The sequence below is a fragment of the Ranitomeya variabilis genome, chromosome 6 (assembly GCF_051348905.1).
Source record: "Ranitomeya variabilis isolate aRanVar5 chromosome 6, aRanVar5.hap1, whole genome shotgun sequence".
Taxonomy (NCBI): domain Eukaryota; kingdom Metazoa; phylum Chordata; class Amphibia; order Anura; family Dendrobatidae; genus Ranitomeya; species Ranitomeya variabilis.
Window position 1 is genome coordinate 549,075,752 of NC_135237.1, and position 21,201 is coordinate 549,096,952.

Sequence of the window (21,201 nt, forward strand, 5' to 3'; positions counted from 1 at the left end):
TTTGTGCTAAGATGGGCATTGAGTTATCTTTTTCATCGGCCTTCCATCCTCAGACGAATGGCCAAACTGAACGAACTAATCAGACCTTGGAGACTTATCTGAGATGTTTTGTCTCTGCTAATCAGAATGATTGGGTGACTTTTTTGCCATTGGCTGAGTTCGCCCTCAATAATCGGGCTAGTTCTGCTACTTTGGTTTCGCCTTTTTTTTTCAATTCTGGTTTTCATCCTCGTTTTTCCTCAGGTCAGGTTGAGTCTTCTGACTGTCCTGGGGTGGATTCTGTGGTGGATAAGTTGCAGCAGATTTGGAACCATGTGGTGGACAATTTGACGTTGTCACAAGAGAAGGCTCAGCGCTTTGCTAATCGCCGTCGCTGTGTGGGTCCCCAACTTCGTGTAGGGGATTTGGTATGGTTGTCTTCTCGTTATGTTCCAATGAAGGTTTCCTCTCCTAAGTTCAAACCTCGTTTCATCGGTCCTTATAAGATTTTGGAAATTCTCAACCCTGTGTCATTTCGTTTGGACCTCCCAGCATCGTTTGCCATTCACAATGTGTTCCATAGGTCATTGTTGCGGAGATATGTGGTGCCTGTGGTTCCTTCTGTTGATCCTCCTGCTCCGGTCTTGGTCGAGGGAGAATTGGAGTATGTGGTGGAGAAGATCTTGGATTCTCGTATTTCGAGATGGAAGCTTCAGTACTTGGTTAAGTGGAAGGGCTATGGTCAGGAGGATAATTCCTGGGTTGTCGCCTCTGATGTCCATGCGACCGATTTGGTTCGTGCCTTTCATTCGGCTCGTCCTGATTGGCCTGGGGGCTCTGGTGAGGGTTCGGTGACCCCTCCTCAAGGGGGGTACTGTTGTGAATTTCGTCTGGGCTCCTTCTGGTGGCCTTTAGCGATACTGCGGGTCTGTAGCAGGGCTCAGCTGCCTCATTTCCTGCTATGCTGGTCCCTATTTAACTCCACCTGGACCTTTACTTGTTGCCTGCTGTCGTTGTATTCAGTACTGGTTTTGTTCCCTCCTGGACTTCCTTGTGACCTGTCTCCTTCTGGAGAAGTTAAGTCTTACTAAGTTCTTTTTGCTCAATATTTCCTTGTATATGTTTCTCAGTATATCATGAGTTCAGTCCAGCTTGCTTATATGTGATTTTTCGCTTGCTGGTAGCTCTGGGGTGCAGAGTGCGCCCCTCACATTGTGAGTCGGTGTGGGGGTTCTTGCACCTTCCGCGTGGATAGTTTTTGATAGTTTTGTACTGACCGCACAGACCCCTTGCTATCTTCTGTCTATTTAGTGTTAGCGGGCTGTTATGACCCCAATGGCGAGGGTCTCAGAGGAACGTGGAAGTCTGCAGAATACAAAAATCCAGCTCATAGGGCAGTGGTAACTGGGTTGACCATATATCTACTCCTAACGCCAACACTAGAAGTAGCCGGGGATCATTCCTACGTTGATTCTAGATGACACGCGCCAGCCGGAGAATCTAGCTACCCCTAGTAGAGGAAAACAAAGACCTTTCTTGCCTCCAGAGAAGGGGACCCCAAAGCTGGATAGAAGCCCCCCACAAATAATGACGGTGAGGTAAGAGGAAATGACAAACACAGAAATGAACCAGGTTTAGCACAGAGAGGCCCGCTTACTGATAGCAGAATAAAGAAAGGTAACTTATATGGTCAACAAAAACCCTATCAAAATCCACACTGGAAATTCAAGAACCCCCGAACCGTCTAACGGTCCGGGGGGAGAACACCAGCCCCCTAGAGCTTACAGCAAAGGTCAGGATGTAGATTTGGAACAAGCTGGACAAAAATACAAAACCAAAACAAATAGCAAAAAGCAAAAGGCAGACTTAGCTGATATAACTGGAACCAGGATCAGTAGACAAGAGCACAGCAGACTAGCTCTGATAACTACGTTGCCAGGCATTGAACTGAAGGTCCAGGGAGCTTATATAGCAACACCCCTAACTAACGACCCAGGTGCGGATAAAAGGAATGACAGAAAAACCAGAGTCAAAAAACTAGTAACCACTAGAGGGAGCAAAAAGCAAATTCACAACAGTACCCCCCCCTTAGTGAGGGGTCACCGAACCCTCACCACGACCACCAGGGCGATCAGGATGAGCGGCATGAAAGGCACGAACTAAATCGGCCGCATGAACATCAGAGGCGACCACCCAGGAATTATCCTCCTGACCATAGCCCTTCCACTTGACCAGGTACTGAAGCCTCCGCCTGGAGAGGCGAGAATCCAAGATCTTCTCCACCACGTACTCCAACTCGCCCTCAACCAACACCGGAGCAGGAGGCTCAGCAGAAGGAACTACAGGCACAATGTACCGCCGCAACAAGGACCTATGAAATACATTGTGAATAGCAAACGACACAGGAAGATCCAGACGAAAAGATACAGGATTAAGGATTTCCAATATCTTGTAAGGCCCAATAAAACGAGGTTTAAATTTGGGAGAGGAGACCTTCATAGGAACAAAGCGGGAAGAAAGCCATACCAAATCCCCAACGCGTAGTCGGGGACCCACACCGCGGCGGCGGTTGGCAAAGCGCTGAGCCTTCTCCTGTGACAACTTCAAGTTGTCCACCACATGATTCCAGATCTGCTGCAACCTATCCACCACAGAATCCACCCCAGGACAGTCAGAAGGCTCCACATGACCCGAAGAAAAGCGAGGATGGAAACCAGAGTTGCAGAAAAAAGGCGAAACCAAGGTGGCGGAACTAGCCCGATTATTAAGGGCAAACTCAGCCAACGGCAAGAATGTCACCCAATCGTCCTGATCAGCAGAGACAAAACACCTCAAATAAGCCTCCAAAGTCTGATTGGTTCGCTCCGTCTGTCCATTAGTCTGAGGATGGAAAGCAGACGAAAACGACAAATCAATGCCCATCCTACTACAAAAGGATCGCCAGAACCTGGAAACGAACTGGGATCCTCTGTCTGACACAATATTCTCAGGGATGCCGTGCAAACGAACCACGTTCTGGAAAAACACAGGAACCAGATCGGAAGAGGAAGGCAGCTTAGGCAAAGGAACCAAATGGACCATCTTGGAGAAGCGATCACATATCACCCAGATAACGGACATGCCCTGAGATAGCGGAAGATCAGAAATGAAATCCATGGAGATATGTGTCCAAGGTCTCTTCGGGACAGGCAAGGGCAAGAGCAAACCGCTGGCACGAGAACAGCAAGGCTTAGCTCGAGCACAAGTCCCACAGGACTGCACAAATGACCGCACATCCCTTGACAAGGAAGGCCACCAAAAGGACCTGGCCACCAGATCTCTGGTGCCAAAAATTCCCGGGTGACCTGCCAACACCGAGGAATGAACCTCGGAAATGACTCTGCTGGTCCACTTATCCGGGACAAACAGTCTGTCAGGTGGACAAGACTCAGGCCTATCAGCCTGAAATCTCTGCAACACACGTCGCAGATCCGGAGAAATAGCTGACAAGATAACTCCATCTTTAAGAATACCAACAGGATCAGCGATTCCAGGAGCATCAGGCACAAAGCTCCTAGAAAGAGCATCGGCCTTCACATTCTTTGAACCTGGTAAATACGAGACAACAAAATCAAAGCGGGAGAAAAACAATGACCAGCGGGCCTGTCTCGGATTAAGGCGTTTAGCAGACTCGAGATACATCAGATTTTTGTGATCAGTCAAGACCACCACACGATGCTTAGCACCCTCGAGCCAATGACGCCACTCCTCAAATGCCCATTTCATGGCCAACAACTCCCGATTGCCCACATCATAATTTCGCTCGGCAGGCGAAAACTTCCTAGAGAAAAAGGCACAAGGTTTCATAACAGAGCAACCAGGGCCTCTCTGCGACAAAACGGCCCCTGCCCCAATCTCCGAAGCATCCACCTCAACCTGAAAGGGAAGTGAGACGTCAGGCTGGCACAAAACAGGCGCCGAAGTAAACCGGCGTTTCAACTCCTGGAAAGCCTCCACGGCAGCAGGAGCCCAGTTAGCTACATCGGAGCCCTTCTTGGTCATATCCGTCAAAGGTTTCACAATGCTAGAAAAATTAGCGATAAAACGACGGTAGAAGTTAGCGAAGCCCAAGAACTTCTGAAGACTCTTAACTGACGAGGGCTGAGTCCAATCAAGAATAGCTCGGACCTTGACTGGGTCCATCTCCACAGCAGAAGGGGAAAAAATGAACCCCAAAAAGGGAACCTTCTGTACACCAAAGAGACACTTTGAGCCCTTGACAAACAAAGAATTTTCACGCAAAATTTTAAAGACCAACCTGACCTGCTCCACATGCGAATCCCAATTATCAGAAAAAACCAAAATATCATCCAGATAAACAATCAAAAATTTATCCAGATACTTCCGGAAAATGTCATGCATAAAGGACTGAAAAACTGAAGGCGCATTGGAGAGCCCAAAAGGCATCACCAAGTACTCAAAATGACCTTCGGGCGTATTGAATGCGGTTTTCCATTCATCACCTTGCTTAATGCACACAAGGTTGTACGCACCACGAAGGTCTATCTTGGTGAACCACTTGGCACCCTTAATCCGGGCAAACAAGTCAGACAACAGCGGTAAAGGATACTGAAATTTGACAGTGATCTTATTTAAAAGCCGATAATCAATACAAGGTCTCAAAGATCCGTCCTTTTTTGCCACAAAAAAGAATCCCGCACCAAGAGGGGAAGAAGACGGACGAATATGTCCTTTCTCCAGAGACTCCTTGATATATGAACGCATAGCGGTATGTTCAGGTACCGACAGATTAAACAGTCTTCCCTTAGGAAATTTACTGCCTGGGATCAAATCTATAGCACAGTCACAGTCCCTATGAGGAGGCAGTGCACTGGACTCAGACTCACTGAAGACATCCTGATAATCAGACAAATACTCCGGAACTTCCGAAGGCGTAGAAGAAGCAATAGACACAGGCAGGGAATCCCCATGAATACCACGACAGCCCCAACTTGAGACTGACATAGCCTTCCAGTCCAAGACTGGATTATGGGTCTGTAACCATGGCAGCCCTAAAACAACCAAATCATGCATTTTATGTAAAACCAGGAAACGTATCACCTCGCGGTGTTCAGGAGTCATGCACATGGTAACCTGTGTCCAATACTGCGGTTTATTTGCTGCCAATGGTGTAGCATCAATACCCCTAAGAGGAATAGGATTTTCTAATGGTTCAAGAGTAAAACCACAGCGCTTAGCAAATGAGAGATCCATGAGACTCAGGGCAGCACCTGAATCTACAAACGCCATGACAGGATAAGATGACAGTGAGCAAATCAAAGTTACAGACAGAATAAATTTAGGTTGCAAATTACCAACGGTGACAGGACTAACAACCTTAGCTATACGTTTAGAGCATGCTGAGATAACATGTGTAGAATCACCACAGTAGTAGCACAAGCCATTCCGGCGTCTATGAATTTTCCGCTCATTTCTAGTCAGGATTCTATCACATTGCATTAAATCAGGTGTCTGTTCAGACAACACCATGAGGGAATTTGCGGTTTTTCTATCACATTGCACCGAATTAGGTGTCTGTTCAGACAACACCATGAGGGAATTTGCGGTTTTGCGCTCCCGCAACCGCCGGTCAATTTGAATAGCCAGTGCCATAGTATCATTCAGACCTGTGGGAATGGGAAAACCCACCATAACATTCTTAATGGCTTCAGAAAGGCCATTTTTAAAATTAGCGGCCAGTGCACACTCGTTCCAATGTGTCAGCACGGACCATTTCCGAAATTTTTGGCAATACACTTCAGCCTCGTCCTGCCCCTGAGACATAGCCAGCAAGGCCTTTTCTGCCTGAATCTCAAGATTGGGTTCCTCATAAAGTAAACCGAGCGCCAGAAAAAACGCATCAAGATCAGCCAATGCCGGATCTCCTGGTGCCAGCGAAAAAGCCCAATCCTGAGGGTCGCCCCGTAAGAACGAAATAACAATTTTTACTTGCTGAGCAGAATCTCCAGATGAACAGGGTCTCAGGGACAAAAACAATTTACAATTATTCACGAAATTCCTAAACTTAAACCTGTCTCCGGAAAACAGTTCAGGAATCGGTATTTTAGGTTCTGACATAGGATTTCTGATAACATAGTCTTGTATGCCCTGCACACGAGTAGCCAGCTGGTCCACACTTGTAATCAAGGTCTGGACATTCATGTCTGCAGCAAGCATAGCCACTCTGAGGTAAAGGGGAAGCAGAAAAAAAAAAAAAAAACCTCAGAATCTTCTTTCTTATAATCCCTCTTCTGCAATGCATTAAACATTTAATACTGGCCTGGCAAACTGTTATGACCCCAATGGCGAGGGTCTCAGAGGAACGTGGAAGTCTGCAGAATACAAAAATCCAGCTCATAGGGCAGTGGTAACTGGGTTGACCATATATCTACTCCTAACGCCAACACTAGAAGTAGCCGGGGATCATTCCTACGTTGATTCTAGATGACACGCGCCAGCCGGAGAATCTAGCTACCCCTAGTAGAGGAAAACAAAGACCTTTCTTGCCTCCAGAGAAGGGGACCCCAAAGCTGGATAGAAGCCCCCCACAAATAATGACGGTGAGGTAAGAGGAAATGACAAACACAGAAATGAACCAGGTTTAGCACAGAGAGGCCCGCTTACTGATAGCAGAATAAAGAAAGGTAACTTATATGGTCAACAAAAACCCTATCAAAATCCACACTGGAAATTCAAGAACCCCCGAACCGTCTAACGGTCCGGGGGGAGAACACCAGCCCCCTAGAGCTTACAGCAAAGGTCAGGATGTAGATTTGGAACAAGCTGGACAAAAATACAAAACCAAAACAAATAGCAAAAAGCAAAAGGCAGACTTAGCTGATATAACTGGAACCAGGATCAGTAGACAAGAGCACAGCAGACTAGCTCTGATAACTACGTTGCCAGGCATTGAACTGAAGGTCCAGGGAGCTTATATAGCAACACCCCTAACTAACGACCCAGGTGCGGATAAAAGGAATGACAGAAAAACCAGAGTCAAAAAACTAGTAACCACTAGAGGGAGCAAAAAGCAAATTCACAACAGCAGGCCTCATTTGCTTAAACCTGTTTTTCATTCCTATGTTTGTATTTTCCCCTTAACTCACCGTTATTATTTGTGGGGGCTGTCTAAACTTTGGGGTTATTTCTCTGAGGCAACTGAGGCTTTGCTTTCTCTCTAGGGGTAGTTAGTTTCTCAGGCTGTGAAGAGGCGTCTAGGTTTTTAGGTAACACTCCACGGCTGCCTTTAGTGTGTGTGGATAGGATCAGTGTTGCGGTCAGTATAGTTTCCACATCCCCAGAGCTTGTCCTAATTTTCAGGTTTACCTATCAGGTCAGTTTTGTGATCCTACCACCGGATCATAACAGGACCCCCCTGGATCTTCCCAAGCAACGCTCTTCTCTCACTAGATGTTACCTGGGCAAAACCCAGTCAGCTTCTCCCTAACTTCCTATCCAACCCCCAGTTTTACCAGAGTGTGAGGAGTGGCCTAATACATAGAACCCTTTGCTCCCCCTGGTGGCCGGAGTGTGAAGTGTAATGTGTGACTGTGATACCTGGTCAGGTGAACTCCTTTAGTGCCATCAGACGTACCATCACTCCCCTTAGTGGCGGAGCGACAGTACTGCAACGACCAGGACTCTGGGGCGCTGCACTCCCCCCCGATTAAATCCAGTACTCCCGGACTGGTATAGAAGAACAACAATACATGTTAGCAAAAGACATACAAAATTTTGAAATGCAATGAACAAGTAAACTTAATAGTGCTTCCCTTTATGGGAGGTGAGGACACTTGAACGTTACAAACAGAAACATATTTACATTGTGCAAAAGACATCTTAATATCAATTATTAAATAACTAGCTATAAATAACCATCATTACCCAGCCGGGTATTCTATCTACTAAGTGCAAATTCTGAACAATAATTTAACATTTCCTTTAAGGGCGTAAGGCAGGAACCCACTAAAGGCATACTACAAAACTAAAAGTGCAAATCAACATTTTCCTGAGCTCTCTTTCTCCTATGCAGGACTCTCTGGTCTACCCTTACGGGCTTACTGCATCTTTCCTTGGCTCTCTATTATTAGTTCCGATAATCACTTTAACTTCAATTTTATTCACATATTATTACCAACATTTCGACTCCTTATCACTATCTTACTACTATGTAAAACATTATTACTGCCCAACTTTCTTAAGGCAACATTATATCTCGGCTAATTGCAACAATAAACATTCCCTTTAAGAGGGACATCTGAAGTCTCTTTGAGGTAGTGCAACTCTCAAGCTGCAAGTCCGTTTAAAGCAAGAACTTCTGCGCTGTATTCAAGAACAGTCTCTTCAAAAAGCTCTTCTTTTTGTAAAACCAGTAGGGGGCAACTTTAAGAAGGTGCGAACTATATACAACACAGTTTGTGAACCATTCACCGTCCATGATTCGACAGTCTTTTAAAACAATGATAAATTTGGTGCAAAACATAAAACAATAGGGATCCCGGGTAAACGAAGGGATCCCTTTAAGAACTAACCCTGGTCGGGTTTTAGCAGCAAGACATCAGACACACAAACAGTTAACTATGTACAGTTGTTCCGGTTCTGAGGTTTATTCTTGTGGCTGCAGCGGTTTCACCCTGCACACCCTCCTCCCTGGTCGGGAAAGGGCAGAGTCTGGGTTCTGCTCAGCTTGATCAGGGGCAGCGGTCGTTTCCGTTGCAGGCCCGTTCTTCTGAGCTTCCGGCGCTGCTAGGAGAGCAACGCACCGCTGAACATTCCGGGCCCACCAGGTGGTCCCCCTCTGATACCGATCATAAGTCACGGCATCCCCTAGGCGCAGATCGTGGTCAGCATCCTCCTGACCGTAGCAGGGTTCCACCTCACCTCTGTCAACGCAGACCCTCATGGGTATTCCAATCTCCTGCACCAATCCGTCTCCTTCCCGGGGGTTGAAGGCCACAAAGACTCCCCACTGCGGTGGGGAATCATCCACATCGTCCTGCAGATTAATCGTGGTCACGGGTCGGGGCTCTTTCCTCCACGCCGCCACCAGGCACCACCAGTGTTCCATCCAGGGCAGAATCTTCAGGTCCCGCTCCTCACGACCTGGAGGTGGGGTTCGTGGGTTCTCCGCGGTTGGAGCGGGTGAAGAGGGAAACGCAGGAGACAGGCGGATCTCCGCAGGGTGGCCAAGCCGGGCACTCACATAAGAGTGGGCTTCTCGACAGCGCGTCAACTGCCGGGCTTCGGCCGTGGCCACCCAGTCATCTGGTGACTGGCTGCTGGGTCTCCCCATGGGCAACTCTGTGAAGGTCAATCCCCTCAGCGATGGTGGATCCGGGTTCGCTTCTGGGGATGAGGCCCTGCGCCGGGCCGGAGTGTACCCACGTGGCTGCCTGGAAGTTGCCATATCTGTCCCCTCTTCTGGGTCGTCTTCCCACGTTCTCTTTCGGGGGCGGCCCCATCGCCATGGTCTCTACCCTCCATAGAGAATTAGGAGGCAGATCTCAGCTGCTGACGGACACGTCCTCAGGACGCAGAAATATTTAGACTGGGCGGCCATTGTTCTTCGCACTCTTCAGTCTGTCCACGCCCACAAATCCACGCCCTTCTTCTTCTCCTGCGCTCCGCATTGCGCTGCAATGGCGGCGGTTTTGGCGGGAAATAGCAATACACAGTCTTTGCAATAAATCATGGTTCAAGCACAATTCAATCACAGTTCCAAGGCACACATGACCTGATTGTTCAGGCTTAAGTAGATCCTTTACGTGACGTCAAGTTGAAGTGGCCCCCAGACGCAGGACGACGGGGTACTCAGTACCGGGTCTCTCGGTTCTGAGGATGTCACGGTGGCCTGACCCGGTCCGTGGCCCTGCTAAGGGGCGCCCAATAAAAGGTGTAGGTGGTGGTGTAGGTCACAGTAAATAACGAGAACACAGGGTTGCAGTCTCTTTACCTCTTTACTGAAGGCTTCGGCATCCGCAATCCAGAGCACTGCTAACAGGGCTGGCTGAGACCGGCCGGTCCGAAGGCACATCGAGAGTTCCCTTTGCAGGTGGAAATCAGTAGCCTTCCTACTAGTGCCTGTGTGTTGTAGTACTTCCCTGCTGAGCACCACGGGAAAGTCCTCACAACTGTCGTGTATGTTTCTGTTCTTTCTCTCTCCGTCCCCCAGATGATATGGATAGGACGCACCCGTATGACGGGGTAGGCCTGGAGTTATTTTATAGGGACCCTAGAGACGCCCCTCTCCCACAATTGCCTCCGTTGTCTTCATTAGGTGATTAAGGTGAGGCAGCCAACCTAAAATTAACTGCCCTGCCATTGGTTTGAAGTAATGCGTAGAGCCCAATACTTCCTCGGCGTTCCGGCCACCGGCTACGCGCCTCAGTAGGATGTTGCCGATCTCGGGGCACGACTCCTACTGGTTCTATCGCCTTTGTGCTGTGATCTCGTTTCTCACTTCTCCACAATATCCTTCGCTTCGTGTCCTTTCTTAAGATGCCGCCGCAATGAAGTGCAGGCGCGGCTCCGTAACGATCTGTCCTTTCGCTAGGCCTCTGTCAGGATCCCACCCCTGACAGGGACCCCCCTGAATCTTCCCAAGCAACGCTCTTCTCTCATTAGATGTTACCTGGGCAAAACCCAGTCAGCTTCTCCCTAACTTCCTATCCAACCCCCAGTTTTACCAGAGTGTGAGGAGTGGCCTAATACATAGCGCCCTTAGCTCCCCCTGGTGGCCGGAGTGTGAAGTGTAATGTGTGACTGTGATACCTGGTCAGGTGATCTCCTTTAGTGCCATCAGACGTACCATCACTCCCCTTAGTGGCAGAGCGACATTACTGCAACGACCAGGACTCTGCGGCGCTGCAGGTTCTTCCGGAAAAATGCTCGAGATTCCTATTGACTGCCGTTATACTTGGTGCTCGAGTGGAGCCCGTCTGAGTGTTTGAGCACTCGACTCGAATACTGATCACTAGTCCTTTACCAGCAATATTATAATTTATCAACATCATCAACAATACATTTGTTTATCACAATCAATATCATCATTTAATAATATTATTATTTATTATTATAGCGCCATTTATTCCATGGCGCTTTACATGTGAGAGGGGAATACATAATAACAAACAAGTACAATAATCTTAAACAATCCAAGTCAGGACTGGTACAGGACGAGAGAGGATCCTGCCCATGAAGGCTCACAATCTACAAGGGATGGGTGAGAATACAGTAGGCGAGGGTAGAGCTGGTCGTGCAGCGGTTTGGTGGATCGGTGGTTACTGCAGGTTGTAGGCTTGTCGGAAGAGGTCGGTCTTCAGGTTCTTTTTGAAGGCTTCCATAGTAGGCAAGAGTCTGATACACACGTGGTCAAAATTGTTGGTGCCCCTCGTTTAATAACAGAAAAACCCACAATGGTCACAAAAATAACTTGAATCTGACAAAAGTAATAATAAATAAAAGATCTATGAAAATGAACAAATGAAAGTCCGACATTGCTTATCAACCATGCTTCCACAGAATTATAAAAAAAATAAAACTGATATAATAGGCCTGGACAGAAATGATGGGACCCTGAACTTAATATTTTTTAGCACAACCTTTTGAGGCAATCACTGCAATCACACGATTCCTGTAACTGTCAATGAGACTTCTGCTCCTCTCGACGGGTATTTTGGCCGCTCCTCAAGACCAAACTGCTCCAGTTGTCTCGTGTTTGGAGGTCGCCTTTTCCAGACGGCATGTTTCAGCTCTTTCCAAAGATGCTCAATAGGATTTAGGTCAGGGCTCATAGAAGGCCACTTCAGAATAGTCCAGTGTTTTCCTCTTAGCCATTCTTGGGTGTTTTTAGCTGTGTGTTTTGGGTCATTTACCTGTTGCAAGACCCATGACCCAGGACTGAGACCAAGCTTTCTGACACTGGGCAGCACATTTCTCTCTAGAATCCCTTGATAGTCTTGAGATTTCATTGTACCCTGCACAGATTCTAGACACCCTGTGCCAGATGCAGCAATGCAGCCCCAGAACATAACAGAGCCTCCTCCATGTTTCACAGTAGGGACAGTGTTCTTTTCTTGATATGCTTCATTTTTCCATCTGTGAACATAGAGCTGATGTGCCTTGCTAAAAAGTTCAATTTTTGTCTCATTTGTCCATAGGACATTTTCCCAGAAACTTTGTGGCTTGTCAACATGTACCATATTTTTCCGACCATAAGACACACTTTTTTCCTCAAAATTTGGGAGGAAAGTGTGGGTGCGTGTAGCACGTGGGGAGGGGGGGCAGCGGCTAGTGGGATCGCACTGTGATCCCACTTGCAGGAGGCAGAAAAATGTCCCAGCTGCCCAGAATCCAGAGCTGGGGAAACCAGTGGTCCCGATGATTAAAGTGCAGTGAATATTCATTAGCCGCTTCCCCGCCCACCTGTCAGCTGAGCAGGGTGCAGCAAATGAATAGTCCTTCACTGAAACACACATGGTTTACCCAGCTGGATTCCTGCAGCAGCTGGGGAGATCTGTGTGTCTGGTGGAGGAGGAGGCAGCAGCAGGGGCCAGAGGGGACAAGATCGCTGCATACCTGCCTGGGCTGTGCTGGATGCTGAGGCATAAGGACCTGTGTGATGTCATGAAGTGGGCGGGCTGGGGTGTCACATGATGGCACAGAGCCATCCCTCTTCTGATGTCATCACAGGTCCTTCAGACTCCTCACTAGATTCTGCTGGCTTCCTCTTATGACCTATGCTGTGGAGAGGCAGGGAGGGCTCTGTGTGTGCAGTCATGGGATGCACCATGTGGCTGGATGGCACAATTAAAAGGTTAGTCTTTACAACACACAATAAAGCACTCTGCCACTCCTGTGTTGAACTGTAACTCCCAGCATGCCATAGGATCTGCAGGACATGCTGGGAGTTATAGTTCTCCCAATGGGATCTTAAAGCAGCACTGATGTTCCTTGAAGTTCACCTTTAATCTGTTTAGAACTTTTTCTGGGCTCTTTTGTTACCATTCGTATTATCCGTCTCTCTGATTTGCCATCAATGTTCCTCCTGCGGTGACGTCCAGGGAGGTCGGCTACAGTCCCATGGATCTTACATTTCTGAATAATATGTGCAACTGTAGTCACAGGAACATCACGCTGCTTGGAGATGGTCTTATAACTTTTACCTTTATCATGTTTGTCTATAATGTTCTCTCTAATCTCCTGAGACGACTCTTTCCTTGGCTTCCTCTGGTCCATGCTGAGTGTGATACACACCATGTCACCACACAGCACAGGGAGGATCTGTAGCCCTATATACCGGCCAACACTGATTCCAGGAGTGTAGACACCTGTGACACTAGTTAGTGGACACACCGTGATTTATCATGTCTCTTTTGTCACATTATTTTCAGGGGTCCCATCATTTCTGTCCAGGCCGATATCATGAGTTTTATTTTATTTTTTTAATTCTGTGGAAGCATGGCTGAAAAGCAAAGTCTGACTTTCATTTGTTCATTTTCATAGATCTTTTATTTATTATGACTTTTGTCAGATTCAAGTTATTTCTGTGACCATTGTGGAGTTTTCTGTCATTAAACGAGGGGTACCAACAATTTTGACCACGTGTGTATATTGTGGTAGAGGGTTCCAGAGTAGGGGGGATGCGCAGGAGAAATCTTGTATACGATTGTGGGAAGAGGAGATAGGAGGGGAGTAGAGAAGGAGATCTTGTGAGGATCGGAGGTTGCGTGCAGGAAAGTACCGGGAGATGAGGTCACAGATGTATGGAGGAGACAGGTTGTGGATGGCTTTGTACGTCATGGTTAGGGTTTTGTACTGGAGTCTCTGGGTAATGGGGAGCCAGTGAAGGGATTGACAGAGAGGAGAGGCCGGGGAATAGCGGGGGACAGGTGGATTAGTCAGCAGAGTTTAGAATAGATTGGAGGGGTGCGAGAGTGTTAGAGGGGAGGCCACAGAGCAGGAGGTTACAGTAGTCAAGGCGAGAGATGATGAGGGCATGGACTAGGGCTTTTGCAGACTCTAGGCTGAGGAATGTATGGATCCAGGAAATATTTATGAGTTGAAGTCGGCAGAAAGTGGAAAGGGCTTGGATATGTGGTTTGAAGGAGAGATATTTATCATTGCCATCATCATCTTTTCTCATGAATAAGCTTATCAACATTACCATCATCTGATCTTGATCAACATCATTACTTATCCTCTTGATCATCATTTTTCATCATCCTCATTCATTTTTAATAATTTAATGCCATCAACATCAATATTTATCATCAATAATATCTTCATCATCATCATCTATATGAGGTATCAGCTACGTACTGCACTTCAGCTGTTGTGTATCTACAACTCCCAACATGCCCTGACAGCCTGGAGTCACCATGGCCAGAGGGATGACATTTGTCATAGATAGATTGTTATTCATCATCTATCAATATCATCACAGTCATCATTTCTCAAAATCCTCATGTATCATCATTGTAAATATCAGTCTATCATCACTTATCATCAGAATCATTTATAATCTGCATTATTATTTGTCATCATTCATATCACCGTTTGCCACCATTTATCATCATCCTCATTATCAGTCTCATCAGTATCACCGTTCTTCCCACCTGGATCAGCTCTGCAGCCGGTTTCCTTCTCTTTTCAAAATGTTTCTGGCGATGTTGTTCCTGAACCTTGAGAGCGAGTCCAGATCCAAGAATACCCTGAAACACACAGACCGCCATATTGTGATCAGTGTGACACCGCACCATGCCGCCTACACAACAGTAGACACTGCTGGTGGTATGGGGATGGGGTAGGATAGCTGGGAAGTGTTACTAGCTGGTATAGCCAACAGGAAGGAAAGAAGGGGATGGAGGAAAGAAGGTGGGAAGGTAAAGAAAGTGGGAAGGTGAAGAAGGTCAGAAGGAAGTAGGGAGGGAAAGAAGGTGGGAAGAAAGGAGGGAAGGAAGGATGGAAGGAAGGAATAAGGGAGGGAGGGAAGGAAGGGAAAGGAAAGAGGGAGGGAGGGAAGGAAGGAAGGGAGGTGAGAAGGAAGGAGGGAAGGCAGGAAGGAAAGAGGAACAGAAGGTGAGAAGGAAAAAGAAGGTGGTAAGGAAGGCAGGAAAGAAGGAGGGACGTAAGGAAGGAAGGCATGAAGGAGAGAAGGAAGGAGGGAAGGAAGGAAAGAAGGAAGGAAGGTGGGAAGGATGGATGGAAGGAAGGAAGAAAGGAGGAAAGGAAGCAAGGCAAAAAAAGAAAGAGACATAGAAAGAAAGAAGAAAATGAAAGAAAGGGAAATTAAAAAGAAAAAAAGAAAGGCTCACGATTTATATACAGCATCATTTATACACTACTCAAAAAATAAAGGGAACACTTACACAACACAATGTAACTCCAAGTCAATCACTTCTGTGAAATCAGCCTGTCCCGTTATGAAGCAAAACTGATTGTGAATCAGTTTCTCCTGCTGTTGTGCAGATGCAACAGATAACAGGTAGAAATGATCGGCAATTAGCAAGACACAGACCATTTCTCTGTTCTCATCTTATCTGGTTGTTGTTTTGGTCACTTTTGCATTTTGTCATTGCTCTCACCCCTAGAGATACAGTAGCATGAGGCAGTGTCTACAACCCACACAAGTGGCTCAGGTAGTGCAGCTCATCCAGGATAGCACATCAATGCGAGCTGTGACAAGAAGGATAGCTGTGTCTGTCAGCACAGGGTCCAGAGCATGGAGCATATACTAGGAGACAGGCCAGTACACCAGGAGACGTGGAGGGGACAATAGGAGGGCAACAACCCAGCAGCAGGACCGCTACCTCAGCCTTTGTGCAAGGAGGAGCAGGAGGAGCAGTGCCAGAGCCCTGCATAATGACCTCCAGCAGGTCACTAACATCCATGTGCCTGCTCAAACTGTCAAAAAGAGACTCCATAAGGATGGTATGAGGGCCCGACGTCCACAAGTGGATGTTGTGCTCACAGCCCAACACCTTGCACCACGCTTGGCATTTGCCACAGAACACCAGGATTGGCAGATTTGACATTGGCGCACTGTGCTATTCACAGATGAAAGCAGATTCACACTGAGCACATGTGACAGACGTGACAGAGTCTGGAGACGCCGTGGAGAGCGATCTGCTGCCTGCAACATCCTTCAGCATGACCAGTTTGGCAGTGGGTCAGTAATGGTGTGGGGTGGCATTTCTTTGGAGGGCCGCACAGCCCTCTATCTGCTGACCAGAGGTAGCCTGACTGCCATTAGGTACAGAGATGAGATCCTCAGACCCCTTGTGAGACCATATGCTGTGCAGTTGGCCCTGGGTTCCTTCTGATGCAGGACAATGCCAGACCTCATGTGGCTGAAGTGAGTCAGCAGTTCCTGCAGGATGAAGGCATTGAAGCTATGGACTGGCCCGCCCGTTCCCCAGATTCCCCAGACCTGAATCCAATCGAGCACATCTGGGACATCATGTCTTACTCCATCCACCAACGTCACGTTGCACCACAGACTGTCCAGGAGTTGGCAGATGCTTTAGTCCAGGTCTGGGAGGAGATCCCTCAGGAGACCATCCGCCGCCTCATCAGGAGCATGCCCAGGCGTTGTACAGTAGGGAGATCATACAGGCACGTGGAGGCCACACACACTACTGAGCATCATTTCCTTGTCTTGAGGCATTTCCACTGAAGTTGGGTCAGCCTGTAATTTGATTTTGAGTATCATTCCAAATCCAGACCTCCATGGGATATTAATTTTGATTTACATTAATCATTTTTAAGTTTTATTGTTCTGAAGACATTCCACTATGTAATTAATAAATATTTGCAACTGGAATATTTCATTCAGTGATATCTAGGATGTGGGATTTTAGTGTTCCCTTTATTTTTTTTGAACAGTGTATATGCTGTACAAATAATGCTGTATACAGCCCACACAACACCACAAAAAAAGAAAGAAAATAGAAAGAAACATAGAAAGAGAAAGAAAAGCAAAGAGTAATAAAAAAGGAAGGAAGGAATGAAAAAAGAAAGTGAGATAGAAAGAAAAACATAAGGGAAACTAAAAAAGAAAAGAAGAAAGAAGAGAGAGAAAAGAAAAACAAAGACACTGTCACCATAGTAATAATGCTATATACAGCCCACATAATACCACAAAAACACAAAGCAACAAAGAAAGAAAAGAGAGGGAATTTGAATCAAAGAAGGAAAGAAACGAAAAACGAAAGAGAAAAAAAAAAGAAAAGGAAAAATTAAGAAAAGGAAATAAAGTAAAATCGAAAGAAAGGAAAAAGAAAGAAAAAGGAAGAAAATAAATAAGAAGGAAACAAAGAAGAAAGAGAAAAAAAAGAAAGAAATAGAAATACAAAGAAGATAAATAGAGAGAAAGAGAAAGAAAGCTAAGAAAAAGTAAGAAAGCGAAAGAAAAATGCAAAAAGGAAGAAAATTAAAAAAAAGAAGGAAGAATATAGAAAGAAAAAGAAAAGGTGAGAGAAAGAAGGAAAGAAAGAAATAAGCAAAAGAAGGTAAAAGAAGAAAATAAAAAAGAAAGAAGGAAAGAAAATAAAGAGAAAGAAAAATAAAAAGATAGAAAATGAAAGAAAAGGTGAGAGAAAGAAAGAAAGAAAGCCTCAGTGATTGCTATGCTGTGTAATACATACATGCTGTACTAATAATGCCATATACAGCACACATCCAGATTAAGAGCCCTAATATTGCTGCTATACAGTTCCCATATAGCATTGGATTTCAGTTCCCAAATAATACCGCCATTCAGCAGTAATTAATGTCTTTCCACTCTAAAGTTCTTATTTTCTCTCTTTCCCTCTGACGGAGGAACTAGTTTGACTCTCTCTAGGTAAGAGATGGCGCTGTGCGGGTTTGTGTAGGTAAAGCACGGCACCCTCTGACCAATAGCACAGAAAGAGGCCACCTGGAGCAGGCACAAGAAGGGCAAGGGGGCCCCTAGGACAGAAGTAGGGGTCGGGGAGCAGGCACACTTTGGCTTTCAGGCTTTGGGACCAATTAAAAAGTCAGGTGGCAGTGTGATCTACTTTTCAACCACAAGGTGGCGCTGCAGCGTAAGCTGTCTGCTGAGTTGGGATTTTTTTTTTTAATTAATGGTATCTACAAAATTCAGATATTATACAATTGATGTTAAAGGGGTAAAACGGAATGTAATTGTGAACAAGCAGAGATCTTGAAAACTGTGAGGAACTGGAAAACTGTACATTTATTTATTGTAAAGGAAAAACGTTTATTTACATTGTATCTAAAAAGAACGTGATGTCAGAAAATGGCCTATTGTTTAAAGTCAGGTCTTTATTTTAACTGTATTTTTTTTAATTTCAGAATCGTTTTATTATCCATACCACTATCTATATCAGAACATTTACAAAATCTTGTATTTTTACACTGATCACTATGCATACAGTGGCATGTAAAAGTTTGGACACCTCTGGTCAAAATTACTGTTATTGTGAACAGCTATGCAAGTTGGAGATGAAATGATCTCTGAAAGGCCTAAAGTTACAGATTACACATTTACTTCGTATTTTAATAAAAAAAAAATATATATAGTGTCATTGTTAAATGTAAAAAATTCCAAAAATGAAAATGTGCAGATGTAAAAGTTTGGGCACCCTTGAAGATTGGAGATTTGTGTGAGATTCAGACCTTAATTAGCTCGTTAGGGCTATGGCACGTTCACGATCATCGTTGGGAAAGGCCAGGTGATGGAAATTTTTCAGCTTTATAATAACCCAGCCTCCTCTAACCTTGTGCCAAAAAACAGCAGCCATGGGTTCTTCTAAGCAGCTGCCAAGCACTCTGAAAACGAAAATGGTGGAGGCCCACAAAGCAGGAGAAGCTATAAAAAGATAGCAAAGCGTTTTCCAGCTCCCCTTTCCTCCGTTTGAGATGTAATTAAGAAGTTGGAGTTATCAGGAACAGTGGAGGTCAAGATAATGTCTGGAAGACCAAGCAAAATTTCAGTGAGAGCAGCTCATATGATTGCTAGAGAGGCAAATCACAACCCCCACTTGACTGCAAAAGATCTTCAAAAAAAGATTTAGCAGATTCTGGAGTTGTGGTACATTGTTCTACTGTTCAGAGACACCTGTACAAATATGGCCTTCATGGAAGAGTCATCAGAAGAAAACCTCTCCTGCATCCTCACCATAAAATTCAGTGTCAGAAGTATGAAAAAGAACATCAAACAAGCCTGATGCATTTTGGAAACAAGTCCTGTGTACTGATGAGGTCTATATACTGTAGATAACACAGGTTCCATCATTCATGGTAGGTGATTTCACAGCTCATCTCCTCCTCCTGTGCAATAACTGATAACATGTCATGGGTGTGTCAAAGGCTGCAGACAGTCACACTTCATATAGCTGCAGAAGGTCTCTGCGGTTGGCCTTGCAGACACCTTCTTAACCCTTCTGACCCAGTGGCAACCTTTCTACAGCTCTAATTGATACACCTGCATCCGGGTGTTCATAGACTCCCAGCTGCTGGGAGTTGCCGGTGATATTTCCATTTCCCCCTGTTGAGGCTTGGAGCTATAGCAGTTGGCTAACGTCCTCTTTGGTGTTGCTGTAGGACTTCTGTGTTAGATTTCTGAGTCTACTCTAGATAAGTGTTCTCCTTGTTCATCTATCCCAGCTGTCTTTAGTGGTAGTGGGTATCGACTAGTGTCATTCCATAAGTAGGGCTTATCGCATCGCTAGGGTCAGGAATTGGATTAGGTTCCTGCTCGGTGATAAGTGCCGCCTGCTCTCGCTGTTATTAGTGGCAGCAGGTGGAGGCTGATGGGAGTAGTAGTCTCATCAGCCACCGCCTGCTCTCTCTGTCATCAGTTGAATATAACTCTCATCGTTCTCCCTTGCTAGCGCTGATCACCGACAGAGCAGGGGACACTGATAAGAGCCGTCTTCAGCGCCCGGCTCCGGGGATCAGCACTAACTGTACCACTGTTTCTCAGATGCCGCTTTGTGTCATACTGATGACACACGGCTGTCATTCATGTGTGATCAGTGTGCACATGTGTGAGACATTTTGCGGCCCGCGAGGCTGTTAAAAAAATGGATATTTCAGTGTATTCCACGGTCGGTGGAAACACTGTGACATGTGCACAGACCCACTCACTTCAATGTGTGTCTGAGTCTCCAGTCCGTATGAAAAGTGTCACCACACATATCGGAGACACGGACATCTGGAAGAGCCCTAATGATCACTTATGGTGGTAAAAAAATAAATAAAAAATAAAAAAAATGTGTAAAATATTCATGTATTCCCTATTTCTCTTTATATCCCCCTCCCCCATGTCAGCACAAGAAAATGAATGTAATAATGAGATAAAAATTAATCCCCATAAATAGCAAAAAAGAGGTAAAAAAAGAGCCATTAAGAGGGCATGAAATATAAAACCCCAAAATGTGCTTTGTCAGGAGAAGGGGAGCGCGTCAGTTGTCGCCTTCATTGGACCTAAACAGAGCAAATATAATGCACAACATGAAGACAATTAAAGGGGTTGTCCACGTTTTGGATTTGCACAAAGCAAAATTGAAATAGTAAGAGCGATCTAGCACTAAAATTTGGGCCTGGACTACCCCTTTAAGACACCTAACCATAGAGATTCCCAGACAGCCTCCATACACTGGAGCTCCCTCTAGTGGTGCTACGTAGTTATGTCTATTACTCACGGCGGGAAGAGCAAAAAAAGAAACACCGATCAAGGAGAACGTGGCGGCAATTAGCCGGCCTTCCCAGGTCTTCGGAGTCTTGTCTCCATAGCCGATTGTTGCCAGAGTGATCTGTAGAGAAACAGATTTACATCAGTAGATTATGACATTAGGAAGGAAAGAGCTGCTCTGTAATACTCACCAGTCCCCACCAGAGGGCGTCAGCGTACGTTTCAAAATCTTCTATCTTCTCCCCTTTCTCGTTTATTTCGTGGTCGTCTTTTTCCACCAAGTAGACAAGGAATGATGAAAGGATTAGGGTCAGGAAGCCGATGTACCAGGCAGTGATGAGCTCCTGGAAGAGAATGGGGTATACAGAGAGAGTAATAAGATGGCGAAGGTGCTACATGAATCTGACGCACTTTTCCCTAAATTCTTGTAGATACGCTGATAAATTATTTGCTTCCATTCATACTGTCAATAATGAAATTCTAACTGCCTGTAGGCGCCACTA

At 45.8% G+C, this 21,201-nt stretch overlaps 1 protein-coding gene across 1 annotated transcript in view; it reads right to left on the reverse strand.

Annotated features, from left to right (window-relative positions):
• KCNQ3 (potassium voltage-gated channel subfamily Q member 3) overlaps positions 1–21,201 on the reverse strand; it is a 262,622-nt gene that overhangs the window by 75,592 nt on the left and 165,829 nt on the right. The window contains exons 5-7 of the mRNA XM_077271251.1: positions 20,890–21,042; positions 20,709–20,819; positions 14,634–14,729 (exon numbers count right to left, since the gene is read on the reverse strand). Coding sequence (XP_077127366.1) covers positions 14,634–14,729; positions 20,709–20,819; positions 20,890–21,042 — 360 coding nt within the window. The remainder of the gene's footprint in view (positions 1–14,633; positions 14,730–20,708; positions 20,820–20,889; positions 21,043–21,201) is intronic.